Here is a 17,028-nt window from a genome sequence, read left to right as displayed (position 1 = left end):
GATGCCTTCTCCAAATCTGAAGCCCCAGTCTACCTTTTTCCAGCAAACAGTGTTTGTGTGTATATGGGGTGGGGGGGGGGGGGGGGGGGGAGGAGGCATTATTACCTGATATCTCTTCCACATCTTTCTTCAGCCCCTCCTCACTGGCCATCTGCACCGCAGCAGTGAGGGCAGAGTTCCACTCGATTCCTTCTTCCATGCTCTCCTCAATCTGTGTGATGCTCCCTGCCGAAAGAACCAACAAGAGATGGTCAATGCCCTCCGAGCAAGCACTGGAGAAATTTCAAGGCTTCTGCTGCAAAATAAGTTGAGCCACTGTGGCTTTTGCATGGAGCTCAGTTATCCCTATCTGAATAGGTAAGATACAGATATAGCTACATCTGCGAAAGTGGGAAAACCCGAATAAGGTTTATTCAGCTCCTGGAAAAACCTGGAAATTTGCTTTGTCAAGGGGATTCCCAACATGTACCTAGGATTTTTTTAATAAATTTGAAAAACAACTTCAAAGTATGCTTCCTGATTATGGTGGGGTCATTCATCATTTTGCTATAAGGCGAGAGATCACTTTACTATTTATACTACTGTAATAGGAGGAACATTTACCTCGGGGTGGAGGGGGTGGGGAAAAGAGAATTAAGATTTGTACAATGTACTCTCGGCCTAGCTTGATGCATGCTCTAAATAGCTTCAATCAAGCTAGGCCGAGAGTACATTGTACAAATCTTAATTCTCTTTTCCCTTTCAGCATGCCAAATGACACAAAATGTTCACTGATGTATTCTTTGCAGGTCGAACCTCTGACTGTGTTTGTAAAAGTGCCCCCTAAGCCCACCCCAACCCCCACACCAAGGCAAAAGTTCCCCCTATTACAGTGGTATAAATAGTAAAGTGGTCTATTGGTCTTTATTGAGTCTCTCCCCCCCCTCCCCTGGAACTGCAAAATGCGGTAAGAACATTTTCGGCTGGTATCGCATTTAGCGATAATCAATCACAATTTGCGGTGAATATGTACGCCCAGCCATGCCCCCCCCCTTTCTTTATCATGGCCACTATGCTTACTATAATTATAGGAAAATGATGAATCTTAGGTCTGATACCTTTCGTTTCAGGTCAGATCTTTTAAAAACATGACCCGAATTCTGAAAAATTATCTTACAGAGAAAATACGCTACTGACTAACAAGGTCTGTGTACTAAGCCCTTGGTAACAGGAGCTAAATTTAATGTGCGCTTTTAGCGTATGAAATCTAACTCCTGTCTGGGACTATAGTAAACTGCTAATGTGCCTGCTAGGTACACTGGCAATTTACAAAAGGAGAGAAGGCTGGGTTTCCAGTCTTCCCACCCCCACCAACATGAATCCTTTGAGCACTTGGACCCTTCATGGACCACCCTTACAAAATGTCCCCATGCCAAGGTGGCAGGAGGAATCTTTTACCTCCTGTCAGCTCAGCATCCAGTGATGTCGTTAGCCTCACTGTGCACACAGAAGGTGTAGCTGCTCGTCATACCTTCTGCGTGCGCAGGGAGGCTGACGGCATCCTGGGAGTGTTTGCTTTATCAGGCCCCACGCTGTGAAGCCATTTACCAGATACCCTACGAAGATAGTCTTGTTTTAAGACTTTTGAAAGGAATTTGAAAACTTATATTTGGAAGAACATTTTCCTAGTACCAGTGAAAACAACAGAATGAATTGTTTTATTGATTAGATGCAGATGCATTGGTAATTTTGATGCTCATTTGTATTGAAGGCGGATTTGTATTTGTTTTACCTGTTAGCTTTATGTATGCTTTTCTGTAAGACACTTAGAAACATTTTAATAAATACTTAGTGGTGCCACAAACTTTGAACCATATGCATTACATGCTCTAATCATGAGACCCTTCCTGCTTGCTTTATATCATCATTAAATCACATATGTAATCTACAAAGGAATAATTAGTGGTTTCCACATCCATTTGCTTATTTAGATTCACATTTATAGAGTACTACCATCTGCTGAGGTGGGAGTCTGCAGCACGCTGGTCTGCTGCCCTGGGACCGGTGCCCGGGCACTGCTAATCAGGAGGTCGAACTTTGTGCTCCGGCAGGTATTGGTGCAAACTTTATCATGCTGATAGAAGTCGATCTGCCCAGAGTCCATCATCTTCCTAAGCAACAGATGAGAAAGACTCTGTGAGCCCAGCAGCACGTCACTTTTTTTTAAATAACTAGTGAAAGGGCCTGTTAAAGATAGGGAAAAAGGCAGGTGTGCATGTCCTTTCACTGCCCCAAGATGCCCCCAACTCTGAGAATCCACCGTGTCAGTTCACATTCAGTATGAATGTACTTTTTGCACAGGTAAAAGTACACGCACAGTTATACAATGCATGTACTTTACCTACAAAAAGGTTAAATAATCTCTTGTGATCTGCCCAGGAAACATGAGAGGCTGCAATACCAGCACTGGCCACAAGGTGGAAGTATTGTCTAATAGAATAATAGGAAGGACACACAAACATGGCGATTAACTTTTATATCTATCTATATAATGCACTTAGGAGGAAGAGGTATTTTTCGGCAGCTGATCTGCACACCTTTCCCAACAGCCCTAGCAGAGGACTCCAGAGAACACCATGAGCAATCTAGATTTCAAATTCCAAAGCTCCTACACTCTAGTAGCAGAGAACAAGAATGCTCATTTGCCTACTTAGCCCAGCAGCCCCAGCAGAAGACTGCAGAAAACTGTGCAAGCCATCTAGGTTTCAGTTTTCACACCTCCTGCATTCTTTCCTGCAAGAGTACTGGGGAAGGCTCATTAACATACTTCTCCCAAAAAAGGACACCCTGAGCCATCTAAGTTTCAGCTTCCATAGCTCCTTCACTCTTTCTAGCAGCAGAGAACTGGAAAGTTCATCTGCATACTTCTCCCACCAGCCCCAGAAGAGGACTTCAGAAGACAACATGAGCTGTCTAGATTTCCACTTTCCAGCAGCAGAAGATTGGAAGGCATGTGCCAAAACACCAGTTCCTATAAATTTTCAACACCAGATTGATTTATTTGATACAATTACAGGGAATTAGTTTAAAACAGGAGTCAATAAGGTCTGAAACCAGGTAATTATAAGTAGATTCATTGAAGTCTTTGAAAGATCATTAACATATAAAATAATCCAATAGATTAAAAATACTTTAGATTAATATGACCTCTTCTTCCGTAGAAATTTTAAATCGCTAATGACTGCAGTAGTCCTGCGGTGAGAAGGGGGGCTATCCATTCTTTTGCACTGAGTGCCACATGTATGATTATCAATTGATGAGAGGCTGTATGTGTGCATTCAGTGCAAAGAGCTCCTAGCCCTAAGAGAATGAGTCTGATCTCTGGAGGCTAGAGTGGCTGAGGCTTGGGCTGGTGGGAGGCAGGCTGTGCTGGGGGGGGGGGGGGGGGGGGGGAGTCAAGGTGTACTGGGGCTGAATAGTCTGTAATTGGGATGAATGGGTGATGGCAATAAGAACATAAGACATAAGAAAATGCCATACTGAGTCAGACCAAGGGTCCATCAAGCCCAGCATCCTGTTTCCAACAGTGGCCAATCCAGGCCATAAGAACCTGGCAAGTACCCAAAAACTAAGTCTATTCCATGTAACCATTGCTAATGGCAGTGGCTATTCTCTAAGTGAACTTAATAGCAGGTAATGGACTTCTCCTCCAAGAACTTATCCAATCCTTTTTTAAACACAGCTATACTAACTGCACGAACCACATTCTCTGGCAACAAATTCCAGAGTTTAATTGTGCGTTGAGTAAAAAAGAACTTTCTCCGATTAGTTTTAAATGTGCCCCATGCTAACTTCATGGAGTGTCCCCTAGTCTTTCTACTATCCGAAAGAGTAAATAACCGATTCACATCTACCCGTTCTAGACCTCTCATGATTTTAAACACCTCTATCATATCCCCCCTCAGTCGTCTCTGAGGAATTTCCATGGGTGGCTGTGCTGCTACTGCTGGGTCTGGTGGAAGGCTGGCTATGCTACTTCTGGGACTGTGGAGAAGAGGGGGGGAGGCAAGAGAAGGCTGTGATGGGGCCAAGTAGGCTGTACTGGGGCTCGGAGGACAGGCTGTGCTATGGCTGCAGGGGGAGGTCAATTCATAGGGCATCAGCTAATGTGTATATACTGTAAATATATTTATTAGAAGACCATATGCTAGATTTACTGCTTTCTCACTGCACGTATTCTTTTTTTTTTAATTCTCATTTCCAGAGGTAGCCATCTCATAAGATGCTTTCTATGCTGCTTTCTGACTCATCACCCAATGTCCCCGTAAGAGCAGCAGCCAATTCACTTTTGCACCACTGAAAAGTACAGTCACAAAGGAAAATTGGTTCTTACCTGATAATTTGCATTCCAGTAGTACCACAGATCAGTCCAGACTCCTGGGTTCTGCCTCCCTGCCAGCAGATGGAGACAGAGAAAATTTTACTGAAACTGCTACTTAACCACGTGTGCCACCTGCAAGTTCTCTCAGTATTAATCTGTACCCAAGCAAAAAACCAAGCAACCAAAAATCTATCGAAAACTTTCAAAACCTTAAACTCTCTTTTAAATATTTTTTTTAAACAATCCTGTATTCTATACTATAAAACAGCATGAGCGGACGACTTTCCCCCTGTACCGATTGGGCGGGTTCTGGACTGATCTGTAGTACTACAGGAATGAAAATTAGCAGGTAAGAACCAATTTTCCTTTTCCTGTACGTACCCAGAACAGTCCAGACTGCTGGGATGTACCAAAAGCTCTCTACGCAGGGTGGGACCTAGAGAGTCCCACTCACAGAAAACTTTCGCCAAAAGATGGGACACTCATGTCCCCCACATCCAGTCGATAATGCCTTGCAAAAGTATGCATCGACTTCCATGTTGCTGCTCTGCAAATCTCTTGTGGAGAAACTAGTTGAGCCTCCGCCCATGAAGCCACCTGAGAACGCTTAGAATGAGTACGCAATCCCTCAGGAACCGGATGACCTTTAGTAATGTAAGTGGATCCAATAGCTTCCTTAAGCCATTGTGCAATAGTTGACTTAGATGCCTTCAAACCTCTTTTCAGTTTGCTCCACAGAACAAAGATGATCTGACCGTCTGAAATCATTAGTCACCTTGAGATATCTCAACAATGCTCTCCTCACATCTAACAACTTGAGTTCCATCTCGTGAGGAACGGAGGCGTCCACCTCAGGAAAAGCAGGAAGCTCCACTGTCAGATTCACATAAAATGCGGACACCACCTTAGGTAAAAAGGAAAGTACTGTCTGCAATGACACCCTACCCCCCCCCCCCCCCCCTCCAAGTCCAAAATCTGAAGGAATGGAGCATGGCAAGATAAAGCCTGCAACTCAAATTCTCCGAGCCGAAAATATGGCCACCAGAAAAACAACCTTAAGAGTCAAGACCTTAAGAGTAGCTCTTCTGAGCGGTTCAAAAGGAGCCTCACACAAACCTCTGAGGATAAGATTAAGATTCAAGGATGGACAAACTTTCCGCACCGGTGGACATAAGTTCTTCATCCCCGAAGGAACCGAACCACATCTGGATGAGCCAATAAAGTAGAGCCCTGTATTCTGCCTCGAAGACAACCCAGAGTTGCCACCTGAACCTTATGCAAGCTCAGAGACAACTCTTTGACCAAACCATCTTGCAGAAAAGACAATGTCAGCCACTGAAGATTGGTGAGGATAGTCTCGTTCCCTGGCTCAGATGGGCTTCTTGTAGACACCATCGTAGTTGGGCCCGAACTCTGACTGGGAGCTGAAGCCATACGGTGTAGTTCTGGGACAGTGGATTCCATCGTGATAGTAGTGAGCATTGTAGGGGGGTTTCATGTGAGCTCATGCCTATGGGACTACTTCCAGTGTGGATGCCATGAGGCCGAGAACTTGTAGGTAATCCCATGCTGTGGGGCAAAGTTCGCTCAACAAGGTTCGTAACTGGGTCATCAGTTTTGATCTCCTTGTAGGTGTCAGAATGACCTTGTCTTGTTTGGTGTCGAACCGGACTCCCAAGTATTCTAGAGATTGGGAGGGCTACAGGCAGCTCTTGTTTGTGTTGACCACCCACCCGAGGCTCTCCAGTAGAGTTTTGACTCTGTTGGTTGCCTGGTGGCTTTCCTCTGGGGATTTCGCTCTGATCAGCCAATCGCCTAGATAAGGGTGCACGTGGATTCCTTCCTTTCTCAGTGTTGCTGCCACCACCACTATGATCTTGGTGAACGTCCGGGGTGCAGTGGCTAACCCGAAAGGTAGTGCCTGGAACTGGTAGTTACGGTCCAGGATTGAGAAGCATAGAAAACGCTGATGCTCTTGATGGATCGGAATGTGTAGGTAGGCATCCAACAGATCCAGGGAGGTAAGAAACTCTCCCGGTTGTATCACCCTTATTACCGAGTGTAGGGTTTCCATGCGGAAGCAAGGAATCTTCAGGTGACGGTTGACCGCCTTGAGGTCCAGGTTAGGTCTGAACGTTCCTTCTTTCTTGGGGATGATAAAATAGATGGAATAATGGTCAGTATTTATTTGTTGTGGAGGCACCGGTGTTATAGCCTCTAAGGCTAGTAATCTGGTCAGCGTAGCTTCCACTGCCATTCTCTTGGAAGGGTCGTGGCAGGGAGATTCCACAAACTTGTCCGGAGGGAGGTGGAGGAAATCCAGGTAATATCCCTCTCGAATGATGGCTAGGACCCACTTATCCGAAGTTATCTCAAATAGGGCAAGTCTGCCCCCTATGGCTTCTTCCTTTGGATGGGTCGGCTGATTTTCATTGTGGGGTGCGGCTGGGGCCTGGGCCCGAGCTGGCTCCCATTTTATTGTGTTTGTTCCGAAAGGACTGGCTCTGGCCTGCGGGGCAGGCCGCTTAATATGAGCTTCTATATGGGTTGAAGCGCTGTGATCCTCTGCCCCTGGAGGTCCAGGGAAAGGATTGCTGGTTTCTCTTATTCCTGTCCTCCGGTAGCCGCGGTAGTGGGGACTCGCCCCATTTGTTGGCTAGCTTCTCTATTTTGCTTCCGAACAGGAGTGTTCCCTTCAAAGGCATCCTTGTGAGTCTCGTTTTGGAGGATGTGTTGGCTGACCAGTTTCAGAGCCAGATTTGTCTTCTGGCTGCCACGGCGGATGAGACTCCTCTAGCTGCTGTGCATACCAGATCCAAAGCAGCGTCCACGAGGAATGATACAGCTGGTTCCAGGGCCTCGCCAGGAGTGTTGTTCCTGGTCTGTGATAAGCAGGCAAGTGTCACCAAGGCACAGCAGGCCACGAACTGTAAAGACATAGCGGAGACGTCAAAGTACTGTTTGAGGATAGATTCCAGATGTCTGTCTTGAGCATCCTTGAGTGCTGCTCCTCCCTCCATCGGGATAGTAGTGCGCTTCGAGATCGCGCAGACCATGGCATCCACTTTCGGACATGCCAGGAGATCTTTGGCAGCTGGTTCCAGAGGGTACATGGCTGCCAGAGCCCGGCCCCCTTTCAATGTAGTTTCTGGGGCATTCCATTCCAGGTCAATTAGCTGCTGGACGGCTTCTAATAGTGGGAAATGGCGGGAGGTCTGACGGAGTCCCTCTAATAATGGGTTCGTCTTAGGTTCCCCCGAGGCACTTGTGCCTGGGATGGCAAGCTCTTTTAAGCTGTGTGGACCAGGTCTGGAAGCTCGTCCTTGGTGAAGAAGCGTCTCATGGTTCGATGGGGTTCTGTCCCCAGAGGGAGTTCCCCTTCCTCCAGGGGTTCTGACTCCTCATCTGAGATGTCTGTGTCCCCGAAGGTGGGGCTTCTGGGCGGTGGGATCACTTCCCTGGGCATAGAGGGTCCCGGCATGTTGAGGTCCTCTGGTGGAGCCTGTGGCCGCATTATGGGAGGCCGCGGTTGCATGTGGACGAAGGTATGCAGACCTTTGAAGAATTCTACCCAGGAGATAGAAGCTGGGTCTAGACTATGGGGCGCCGTGTCCCTTGGGAGCCCTGTTTGAGGGGGGGTCCTGCTGTGTAATGCTAGGTCTGGCGTACTGCTCAAGAGACTGGGGTCCGGTACCGGCTGAGGAGGGCCATGAGTTGGGTCCCCTAGGACCTCTTCGCACTGTATACACAGGGCCATGGCCTTCTCATGCTGTGCAGCTCTAATGTGGCAAAGGCCCTGAGCTTTGAGTTTATTTTCAGGTGGTGCCATGGTTTGTGCGCGTACAATACAGTTGTGCGCTCCGGTGTGCATGTGGGTTTGGTGCGCGCAGGGAGATGTGCGCGCAGGTCGAAATTATGCGCCCAGTACAGTAAGCGTGTGGCTATGCGCTTCGCTTGGGCGCCCGGTACTTGTGTGCGCGACGTTATGCGCACGGCTCGAAACGGCAGACAGGGCGGCGAACAGAGCCAAAATGGTGACGGCGATCACGTGGACAATATGGCGACCACCTCGGAGGGTCTCCACGTGGGAAGACCCTCGGATCTGACCGGGGTCTAGCCCTGCTAGGGCCGATCAACCTGTGCGTCTCCTCGAGCTTCGGAGACCTGGAGACTTTTAAATAGATTTCTACCTTACCTTGTCTCGGCGCTTCCCGGTCTCGTTCCGGGCGGTCTCCGGCTGCGGGGGGAGAGGGAAAATACCTTCACCGCTGCGCTCGAGGTTGCGCCCGCTGCCTCTCAGCCTCACCGGATGTCGGGGGCTGGGTCCCTGCCAAGGTTTGGCCGCCGGACCGAGGCGTAACTCCAAGGGATCGCGGAAATCACCTCGGGAAATCTCAACTGGGGGAGGGACCCAGCAGGTGTCACCGCAGGAGAGCGGGGCTCGTCTGTAGAGGTAAGATTTCTTCTTAATTTGTTTTTCTTTGGTAAAATTACTCGCACATTGTGCTAGCGTGCATAGAGTCCCTAACTGCTATGGAGACGGAAAACACTGAAGAGCTGCACTTCCTGCAGGGGTAAATGTACTAGGGCTGACGTCAGATTGAAATCTGATCTGTCTCCAACTGCTATCAGGAGTACACTATACCCACTGGTCCTGAGTCCATCTGCTACATGATAGGAAAACTTAATTAAAACTCCCCGCAAGGCTGGAAAGAGAGGCTCAAGAACAAAATGTAGAATGCCTCAGAAGAAAAAAATACCCGAGCCTGCAGTCGCTTGAGTGGCCCCATGAAGGGGAGGGATCTGGACCACCAGATTTACACCCCACGGGCGCAAGGACTGAGCGTATTAAAGGATCATCAACCCTCAGCTCGTCCACCTCAACCAGACAGGGAAGAACCCACCAGGATTCAAAAATGCCCTGGGAGGAAGGCTCAAAAACAAAAAACTGCCCGGACTGCAGAACTGCAGGTTTTGTACCATCTACCATCTGCTGGAAACAGAGAAATACTGAGGAAGTGCAGGCAGAACACGTGTTTAAGTAACAGTGTCAGTAAAACTTTCTCCATCTGCTGGCAGGGAGGCAAAATCCAGGAGTCTGAACTGATCTGGGTACATACAGGAAATGGGCGTTAGCTGAAGCTCAGCAGTGGGGTCAGGTACTGAATGGGCACAAAAAAAAAAAGGTGCCTCATCTTTGTAAAATCTAGACCAGTGGTTCTCCATTCTGGTCCTTATGACTTCCCAGTCGGGTGAGGTTTTCTTGATAACCAGGATATGCAAATTAAACAGTGATTCTTATGAAAAAAAAATGCATCTTCTCTATATTCATTGTGGATATCCTGAAAACCAGGCTTGCCTGGGGGCCAGGAGGGTGGGAGATGAGAACCACTGAAGTACAGAGAGCAAGAACTGCTGACATGCAGATGCAGAATCCTCTACCTTAACATGATCCCCCCCAGACGGATGGCTCTCTTCCAGTCCTTCAGCGTGGATTTGCCAGCCAAGTGTACAAAGTGTTTGGGACTGATCAGCTGGTCATTGAACTAAAGAAAATAATAAAAACAATCACATGACAAGTCATCAGGAAGGATAATGAACAGAGTACAAAGTTCTGGAGCTGTACAACACTACACGGTGTAAGCATCATTGATGAATAGCAAAACGTTAGCTTCTTGGGCATGCCGTACATCGCATCCATCTACACTTACCTTAACGCATTTCACATTAATTCCCGGGCAAACAAATTTCTTCCAGAGGAGGATAGCTTTGCTCTCACCACATGTAATGGGATAGGCAATTTCTATTTCCTCGTTTGTTTCAACCATGCTGGGATCTGCAACCAGAACGAGAAAAGGGGCAAGGGTAACAATGAACCACCCACCCTGAGGGAACACTGTGGCACATGCAAGTTCCAGAGCGTCAGATAAGCCAACGTTACGGTTCTACATAATGGGAAACAATATTAAAATCTGAATAACCAACCAAATATTTTAAATTTTGCTTTTCTACCTAATTTATAGCAGAACAAGCTAAGATTTCTGTAGTTTGCAGTATTCCATGCATAATATGACATGTATAAAGTATGAAAGGACATTCAGTCAATCAAATTGTTGGTCTGGCTAATAATTCTCTTTCCTCATCCCAAAACACCATTTTGCATTTGCAGTTTTTAAACTTAAAAAGAAACACCTATTAGAAGATTAATAAATGTATAGGTTCTTTCAACATTAATGGGGGGTATTTTCTTTTCTGTCCACTTTGATGCAAACTCTGAATGTATTTATTAATCATAGTCATTTTTACACCCTTTTAGTATATACTCAGGGTGAATTACAGAAACTAACATAAAATACAATTGTACTGTACATTAAAATAAACATCCTATCATCATAACATGCAACAATAAAATCTAAAAATGGATTAATGGCTTAACCATATACTTGATGGAAAAATCCAAGATTTAATTTTTTGGATGAATGTAATGTAATTTGTTTCCAAGCAGAGCACCATTGGAATCTTACTCTGTACCAGTAGAACAATCAAAAGCTTGCCACTGGTTTCCATCAGCTGGTCAGACGGAGCTTAAAAATAAGGATTGCTAAGAGGATTTTAAAGGTCCTCGTGGGCTGGTACCACTTGAGCAGGACATCCAAATACTTCGGCTCCAAGGCATGTTGAGCCCCTTAAATCCTTTTGCATTTGAATTGTCTAATCTTTTTCCCAAAATGCACATCTGGTTCACATTCTGAACCAGGGACAGTGGATGCTGGATGAAGGCAAAGCTGCTAAAGGTCACGAGGACTTCGCACATTTTCTAGGGGAGGGTAGATGCATACTTTCGTGTTGAAACCTGCTGTGGGCATAAAATACCAACAGTCTGTTGCACCTGCTTTTTGTGGGTACATTTTCAATGGAAAATATTGCATGTAGACTTAAATTAAATCTATTTGTATTATTTTCCAATCCCGCTGAAAACACACCCCAGGAAACGCCTCCTCTAAATGCAGCTAAAAGTACGTTCATTACGGACCATCATGCACATTTGTAACCATACTGAAGGAGGGCAGTTTTCAGATAGCCAGTCTACATGCATAAATCACTATTTATCCATTCTGGTAAAATAGTGCTATTGATATAACGTATGTTCAGAATAAAGAGCTGTTTTACAGTCCTCTAGCAGTGTGTGAAGGCAGTGGTTTCTTACGACCTAAGACATTTGCCACACAGGTAGGAAATCTGACTGGAAGAGAAACACAATATTATGCCTTATAAAAAAAACCTCTTCTTCCTTTTAAAAAAAAAAAAAAAAAAAAAAAAAAAAAAGAGCCATCGGCACATTCTCCCTGATGAGAAGTCAGATTAGCTGGGGAAACCTGGCTCTTTAAGAAGCAGCAAAAGAGCACTTACCTATGCTTTCCTCTATTTTCAAGGTGTGCGTTCCCACAGACACCATGGCTGCACTGGTCTGCAAGGCCTCTTCATAGATACTGTTGTAAAAGTTTCCACTGATCAACAAAAAAACGTATACAACCCAGAAATTATCCTACAATAAAATCTCCTTGCAGCAATCAGAACAGATGAGCACTGCCTCTCAAACAGACCAGACTAGAGCTTGAGGCAGAATTAAATCATGTGACTTTTGAACATCCCTTCCCCTTATTTTCGTAAAAACAGCAAATCTTGTCCTCCTGAATCTTGACCATCCCTAGGCAGGTACAGAATCTCACTCCCAAGTGAGAGAAAGATCTGACAGTAGGGCCAAAAGAGCTCTTCTCCCACTTGGTAACCCATTCATGCTCTTGCAACACGTATATCGCACTGTTGCGAGCTCTGCAACATTTCAGTCAGGTCATCATATAGCTACAAAAAAAACCTATGTTTTCAGTTTCAAAAAGGGGCATCAACACATTGCAGTAAAAACTCAAGGGGCCATGGCAAGCCCAAAGAGGAGAGTCCTGCATAAGAAATGTTCACCCAGGGCAAAGCTGAGCTATCTCTGGTGGCATCTGGCTATGTGAATATGTAGACAGACACCTTGCCCATTTGACTGCATGATTCAGAGCGCCCTAATCAACTTCATCCCGATGTAGGGCACTCGGCCAAACATACTTAGCCTCTTGAAGACCAGAATAGAGCAAATACCTGACTGCTTGGTTCTAAAAAAAATAGCTGGAAAGTCCGTACAGACCTTTCTGCTCACTCTAGACTTAAGGTGCCTGGAACCCTGCCCCCAGAGTAATAAAGAATATATGTGGAGCACTAACTCACCCAGTTTGCACTGGCTGCAGCTGTAAGATCACTTGGGTTTTGGTGTCTTCGGGGTTCTCACCTTCGTTTCCTTCACTGGGGACAACCACCACATCCCCCACAGGGACGCTAACTTCAGCATTCGCCATTTTCTCACATGGAAGGAGGTGTCAAAGGCCAATGTCAGGCCGGCTGCAGCAAAACAAGGGAAGTACCGTTATCCACAGAACCTTCTGCAGAACTTCTGTTTTCAGCTTAGGTCAACTCTTCCCCCCCTATATCATTTGCCTTTGAACATCTAAATGACACTTCCCTCATTGGTATCAGAATTAGCCCCATTATAATTATCTGTTTGAAAAAAAAAAAAAAGAACTAACAAAAATTGTCATTAGGGAATTGCCAAACTGGAATATCTGCTATTTGCTAGCAATGTTATTATAGATTAACTGTTCCCACCACCCCTGAACAAGGACACAGGTGTGGGCTAGTGATTACAGAAGTGAGCAATGAGCCAAGATAAGTGGATTGAAACCTTACCACCCCACTGACACTGTATGAACTTGGGCAGATGTTAGTTCTTTGTGCCTCAGTTTATCCAGCTTTAACTGGCTAGTAATAACATTGCCTCCTTCCCTTTCACCTTTGGAAGCTGTCAAATAGATTAGGCATCAAAATTAGTTACCAGACTTTTCACCCCAGAAGTGCCTATATTTTTTTCAAAAGTATTCAACCACATAAATTGTTTGAATCCCACTCGGGGTGCAATATCCCAGTCTCTCACCCTGCCAAAAAGGGGTGCAAGGTGTCCTAATGCCTCGTGGAGCTTCAGTTGGGGGAGAGGGGGGGGGGGGGAAAATCACTCTCATGCCAACTCTCCATTTAACTTAAATCAGCGTAGGCCACAGACCCTCCAGCCCTCAGTCAAGATCAAATGACAGCCCTTCATACTCTTTCAGTCAGGAAAAGGTTTTTCCCCATCGATAGCAGGCTGAATTAGCCATGCTGTTTGGGTGCGTCACGACCGGGTAGGTCGGCGGAGTTTTCTCAGAAAGTACAGAGTTTTGAACTCTGTACGGCTGCATGGTGAGGTTCCCGCGCGATTGCCGTTTTACCTCAGTCTCTTTTTTTCTGCGAGGACTGCACACGGGGTTTTTTCTCTCCTTGTCTCTGAAGACATTTTTTCTCTTTTTTCAATTTTTTTCCCGGTTTTTCTTGGCTCCTAAGCCATCAGGTTTCAAATACTGCCAATGCGGGAAAATTATGTCCATCACAGATGGACGTAATTATTGTTATATCTGTTTGGGCCCAGAGCACGACCAAGCCTCATGTCGAGACTGTGGTCGGATGTCGCCCTGGGCCCGAAGACAACGCGCTGAAAAAATTGCGTGTTTAACGTCGCCTCACTCTTTGCCAGGCCCGGCGAAGAAACAGAGGAAAACTCAAGCCAGGAGGTCAGCGTCACTGGAAGGTGCTTCAGCCAGGTCAGTACCACCACCAGGGCCGCTGAAGGATTTCGAGGCTTTGACTCCTCTAAAGAAGAAGTCCCCTCATGCGCCGTTCGGGTCACAGGGCTCTGTGCCCTCTCGCTCCTGCAACATTCGGAGCATGGGAAGTCAAAACGGCCAAAGCATACGGCGCATGACGCATCGGTGCACAGACGCACAGTGTAAGTTATGGCGCATCGAAGCACGGCGCATCAGACAGTGCATCAGGAAAAGCTGCATCACCAGATAAGGCATTACATCATGACGCATGAAAAAGGAGGCATGTTCTATGTAAACAAGGAATCGCCTCAGCAGAATCGCCTCAACAGAATTTTCCATCCACATGAATGGACCTTGAATCGGGACGTGGCATCAAGCCTTTTCCAACAGTGGGGATTTCCAACCATAGACCTTTTTGCCACAGAGAGCAACCGTCAAACACAAATATTTTGCTCCATCTACCCAAGCAAACTTCATTGCGCTCCAGATGCTTTCCTCATTCCATGGACGGAGGGCCTACTCTACGCTTACCCTCCTATTCCACTAATATCCAGAACACTACAAAAATGCATCCGAGATGCAGCGGACATGATCCTCATAGCCCCGTCCTGGCCAAGGCAGCCATGGTATGCGTATCTCATGCGACTATCCATTCGTCCACCGATTCTACTAGAAAACCATCCCCAACTGTTAACTCAGGAAGGGGGATCCATCCTTCATCCGATGCATCGATCCCTCCACCTGACTGCATGGAGGTTGAATGGCACGTATTAAACCATCTAGGACTTCCATCTCAATTGGAGGACATTCTCATTGCATCCAGAAAACCTTCCACCAGGCATAACTATGCCGGAAAGTGGCATCGTTTCTCGGAATGGTGCAAACCGAAAAGGCTGGACCCTTACTCTACAACAGTAAGACATCTCCTGGAGTACCTCCACACTTTTCGTAGCTGGTTTGGCATCCGCTTCAGTTCGTGTGCATATCAGCTTTCCATCATTCTCACAATGGACTTCCCATTTCCAACCACCCTTTAATCTCCAGATTTATGTGTGGCATACTACATCTTCGACCACCAGTCACAAAACCACCTATACCAGGGAATCTCAATATTGTCCTGGAACAATTAATGCTACCTCCTTTTGAACCTCTTGATTCCTGCCATGTCAAATACCTTACCTGGAAACCAATATTCCTGGTTGCCGTAACATCAGCAAAGAGAGTAAGTGAACTTCAGGCCTTGGTTCATTACGCCCCTTACTTAGAATTTTATCATAATAAAGTCACACTTCGGCCTCATTCTGCCTTCCTTCCTAAAGTGGTATCTGCTTTTCACATCAACCAGTCCATTACACTTCCAATCTTCAAGCCTAAGCCTCATGCGAATGACAGGGATAGACTTCTCCATTCCCTAGACTGGAAGAGAGCGCTGGCTTATTACAAGCAAAGAACACATTCTGAATCCAGGCCATCTCAGCTGTTTAAGAACATAAGAACATAAGAAATTGCCACGCTGGGACAGACCAAGGGTCCATCAAGCCCAGCATCCTGTTTCCAACAGAGGCCAAAAACCAGGCCACAAGAACCTGGCAATTACCCAAACACTAAGAAGAACCCATGCTACTGATGCAATTAATAGCAGTGGCTATTCCCTAAGTATAATTGATTAATAGCCATTAATGGACTTCTCCTCCAAGAACTTATCCAAACCTTTTTTGAACCCAGCTCCACTAACTGCACTAACTACCTTCTCTGGCAACAAATTCCAGAGCTTTATTGTGCGTTGAGTGAAAAAGAATTTTCTCCGATTAGTCTTAAATGTGTTACTTGCTAACTTCATGGAATGCCCCCTAGTCCTTCTATTATTCGAAAGTGTAAATAACCGAGTCACATCTACTCGTTCAAGACCTCTCATGATCTTAAAGACCTCTATCATATCCCCCCTCAGCCGTCTCTTCTCCAAGCTGAACAGCCCTAACCTCTTCAGCCTTTCCTCATAGGGGAGCTGTTCCATCCCCTTTATCATTTTGGTTGCCCTTCTCTGTACCTTCTCCATCGCAACTATATCTTTTTTGAGATGCGGCGACCAGAATTGTACACAGTATTCAAGGTGCGGTCTCACCTTTTATCCAAATTCTCCAAACCAACCCATCTCGAAGAGAACTCTGTCTAGTTGGTTGTCCCAATGTATAACGTTCGGCTACAATAAGCATGATATGCCATTGGACACAAGACCAAAAGCACACCAAATTAGAGCAACAGCGGCGTCTGTTGCACATTTGAAGAACGTTCCGCTGATAGACATTTGCAAAGCAGCAACTTGGTCTTCTCTCCATACTTTCACATCACACTACTGTCTCGAACAGCAAACCTCTTCTGATGCAGCCATGGGTTCGGCAATTCTGTCAACCCTTGCACCTAAATAAGACTGTCTACCTTTTGTTGAAGGGTTGTGTCCTTACCTAAAAGAACATAATACCTGGACACCACCTGGGAACTTGGGACTCCCAGACAGTATGGCTAATTCAGCCTGCTATCGATAGGAAAAAGCAAGTTTGCTTACCGTAAATGGTGTTTCCGTAGATAGCAGGATGAATTAGCCATGCGTTCCCAGCCCACCTCCCTAGACAGCCTACAAATAAGCAAAACCTTGCTTGGTTACAAGAGACTGAGGTAAAACGGCAATCGTGCGGGAACCTCACCGTGCAGTCATACAGAGTTCGAAACTCTGTACTTTCTGAGAAAACTCCGCCTACTGTCCCGGTTGCGACGCTCCCAGACAGCACGGCTAATTCATCCTGCTATCTACGGAAACACCGTTTACGGTAAGCAAACTTGCTTTTTTCCCTCACATCCAGTCTTATATCCTCTAGCAGACCAGGATGGGTAAGAACCCCTCACACACCTTCAATCTGGATACACGTCTCTGCCATC

At 46.1% G+C, this 17,028-nt stretch overlaps 1 protein-coding gene across 3 annotated transcripts in view; it reads right to left on the bottom strand.

The window, feature by feature from the left end:
- Positions 1-17,028, bottom strand: part of GMEB1 (glucocorticoid modulatory element binding protein 1) — a 35,181-nt gene that overhangs the window by 6,138 nt on the left and 12,015 nt on the right. Inside the window, exons 1-7 of one of the 3 annotated variants that reach the window (XM_029571641.1) lie at positions 13,148-13,262; positions 12,632-12,802; positions 11,771-11,868; positions 10,072-10,196; positions 9,803-9,906; positions 1,993-2,150; positions 106-225 (exon numbers count right to left, since the gene is read on the bottom strand). In XM_029571641.1, coding sequence (XP_029427501.1) covers positions 106-225; positions 1,993-2,150; positions 9,803-9,906; positions 10,072-10,196; positions 11,771-11,868; positions 12,632-12,759 — 733 coding nt within the window. In that variant the 5' untranslated portion in view covers positions 12,760-12,802; positions 13,148-13,262. Of the gene's footprint in view, positions 1-105; positions 226-1,992; positions 2,151-9,802; positions 9,907-10,071; positions 10,197-11,770; positions 11,869-12,631; positions 12,803-13,147; positions 13,263-17,028 lie in introns of those variants that run through there. The other 2 variants (XM_029571640.1, XM_029571642.1) reach the window with 2 other exon arrangements.

Source organism: Rhinatrema bivittatum, chromosome 11 (genome assembly GCF_901001135.1).
Source record: "Rhinatrema bivittatum chromosome 11, aRhiBiv1.1, whole genome shotgun sequence".
In the NCBI taxonomy this organism is placed as follows: Eukaryota; Metazoa; Chordata; class Amphibia; order Gymnophiona; family Rhinatrematidae; genus Rhinatrema; species Rhinatrema bivittatum.
The sequence above is the reverse complement of the archived record's forward strand: the minus strand, read 5'-3'. Positions and strand labels throughout refer to the sequence as shown.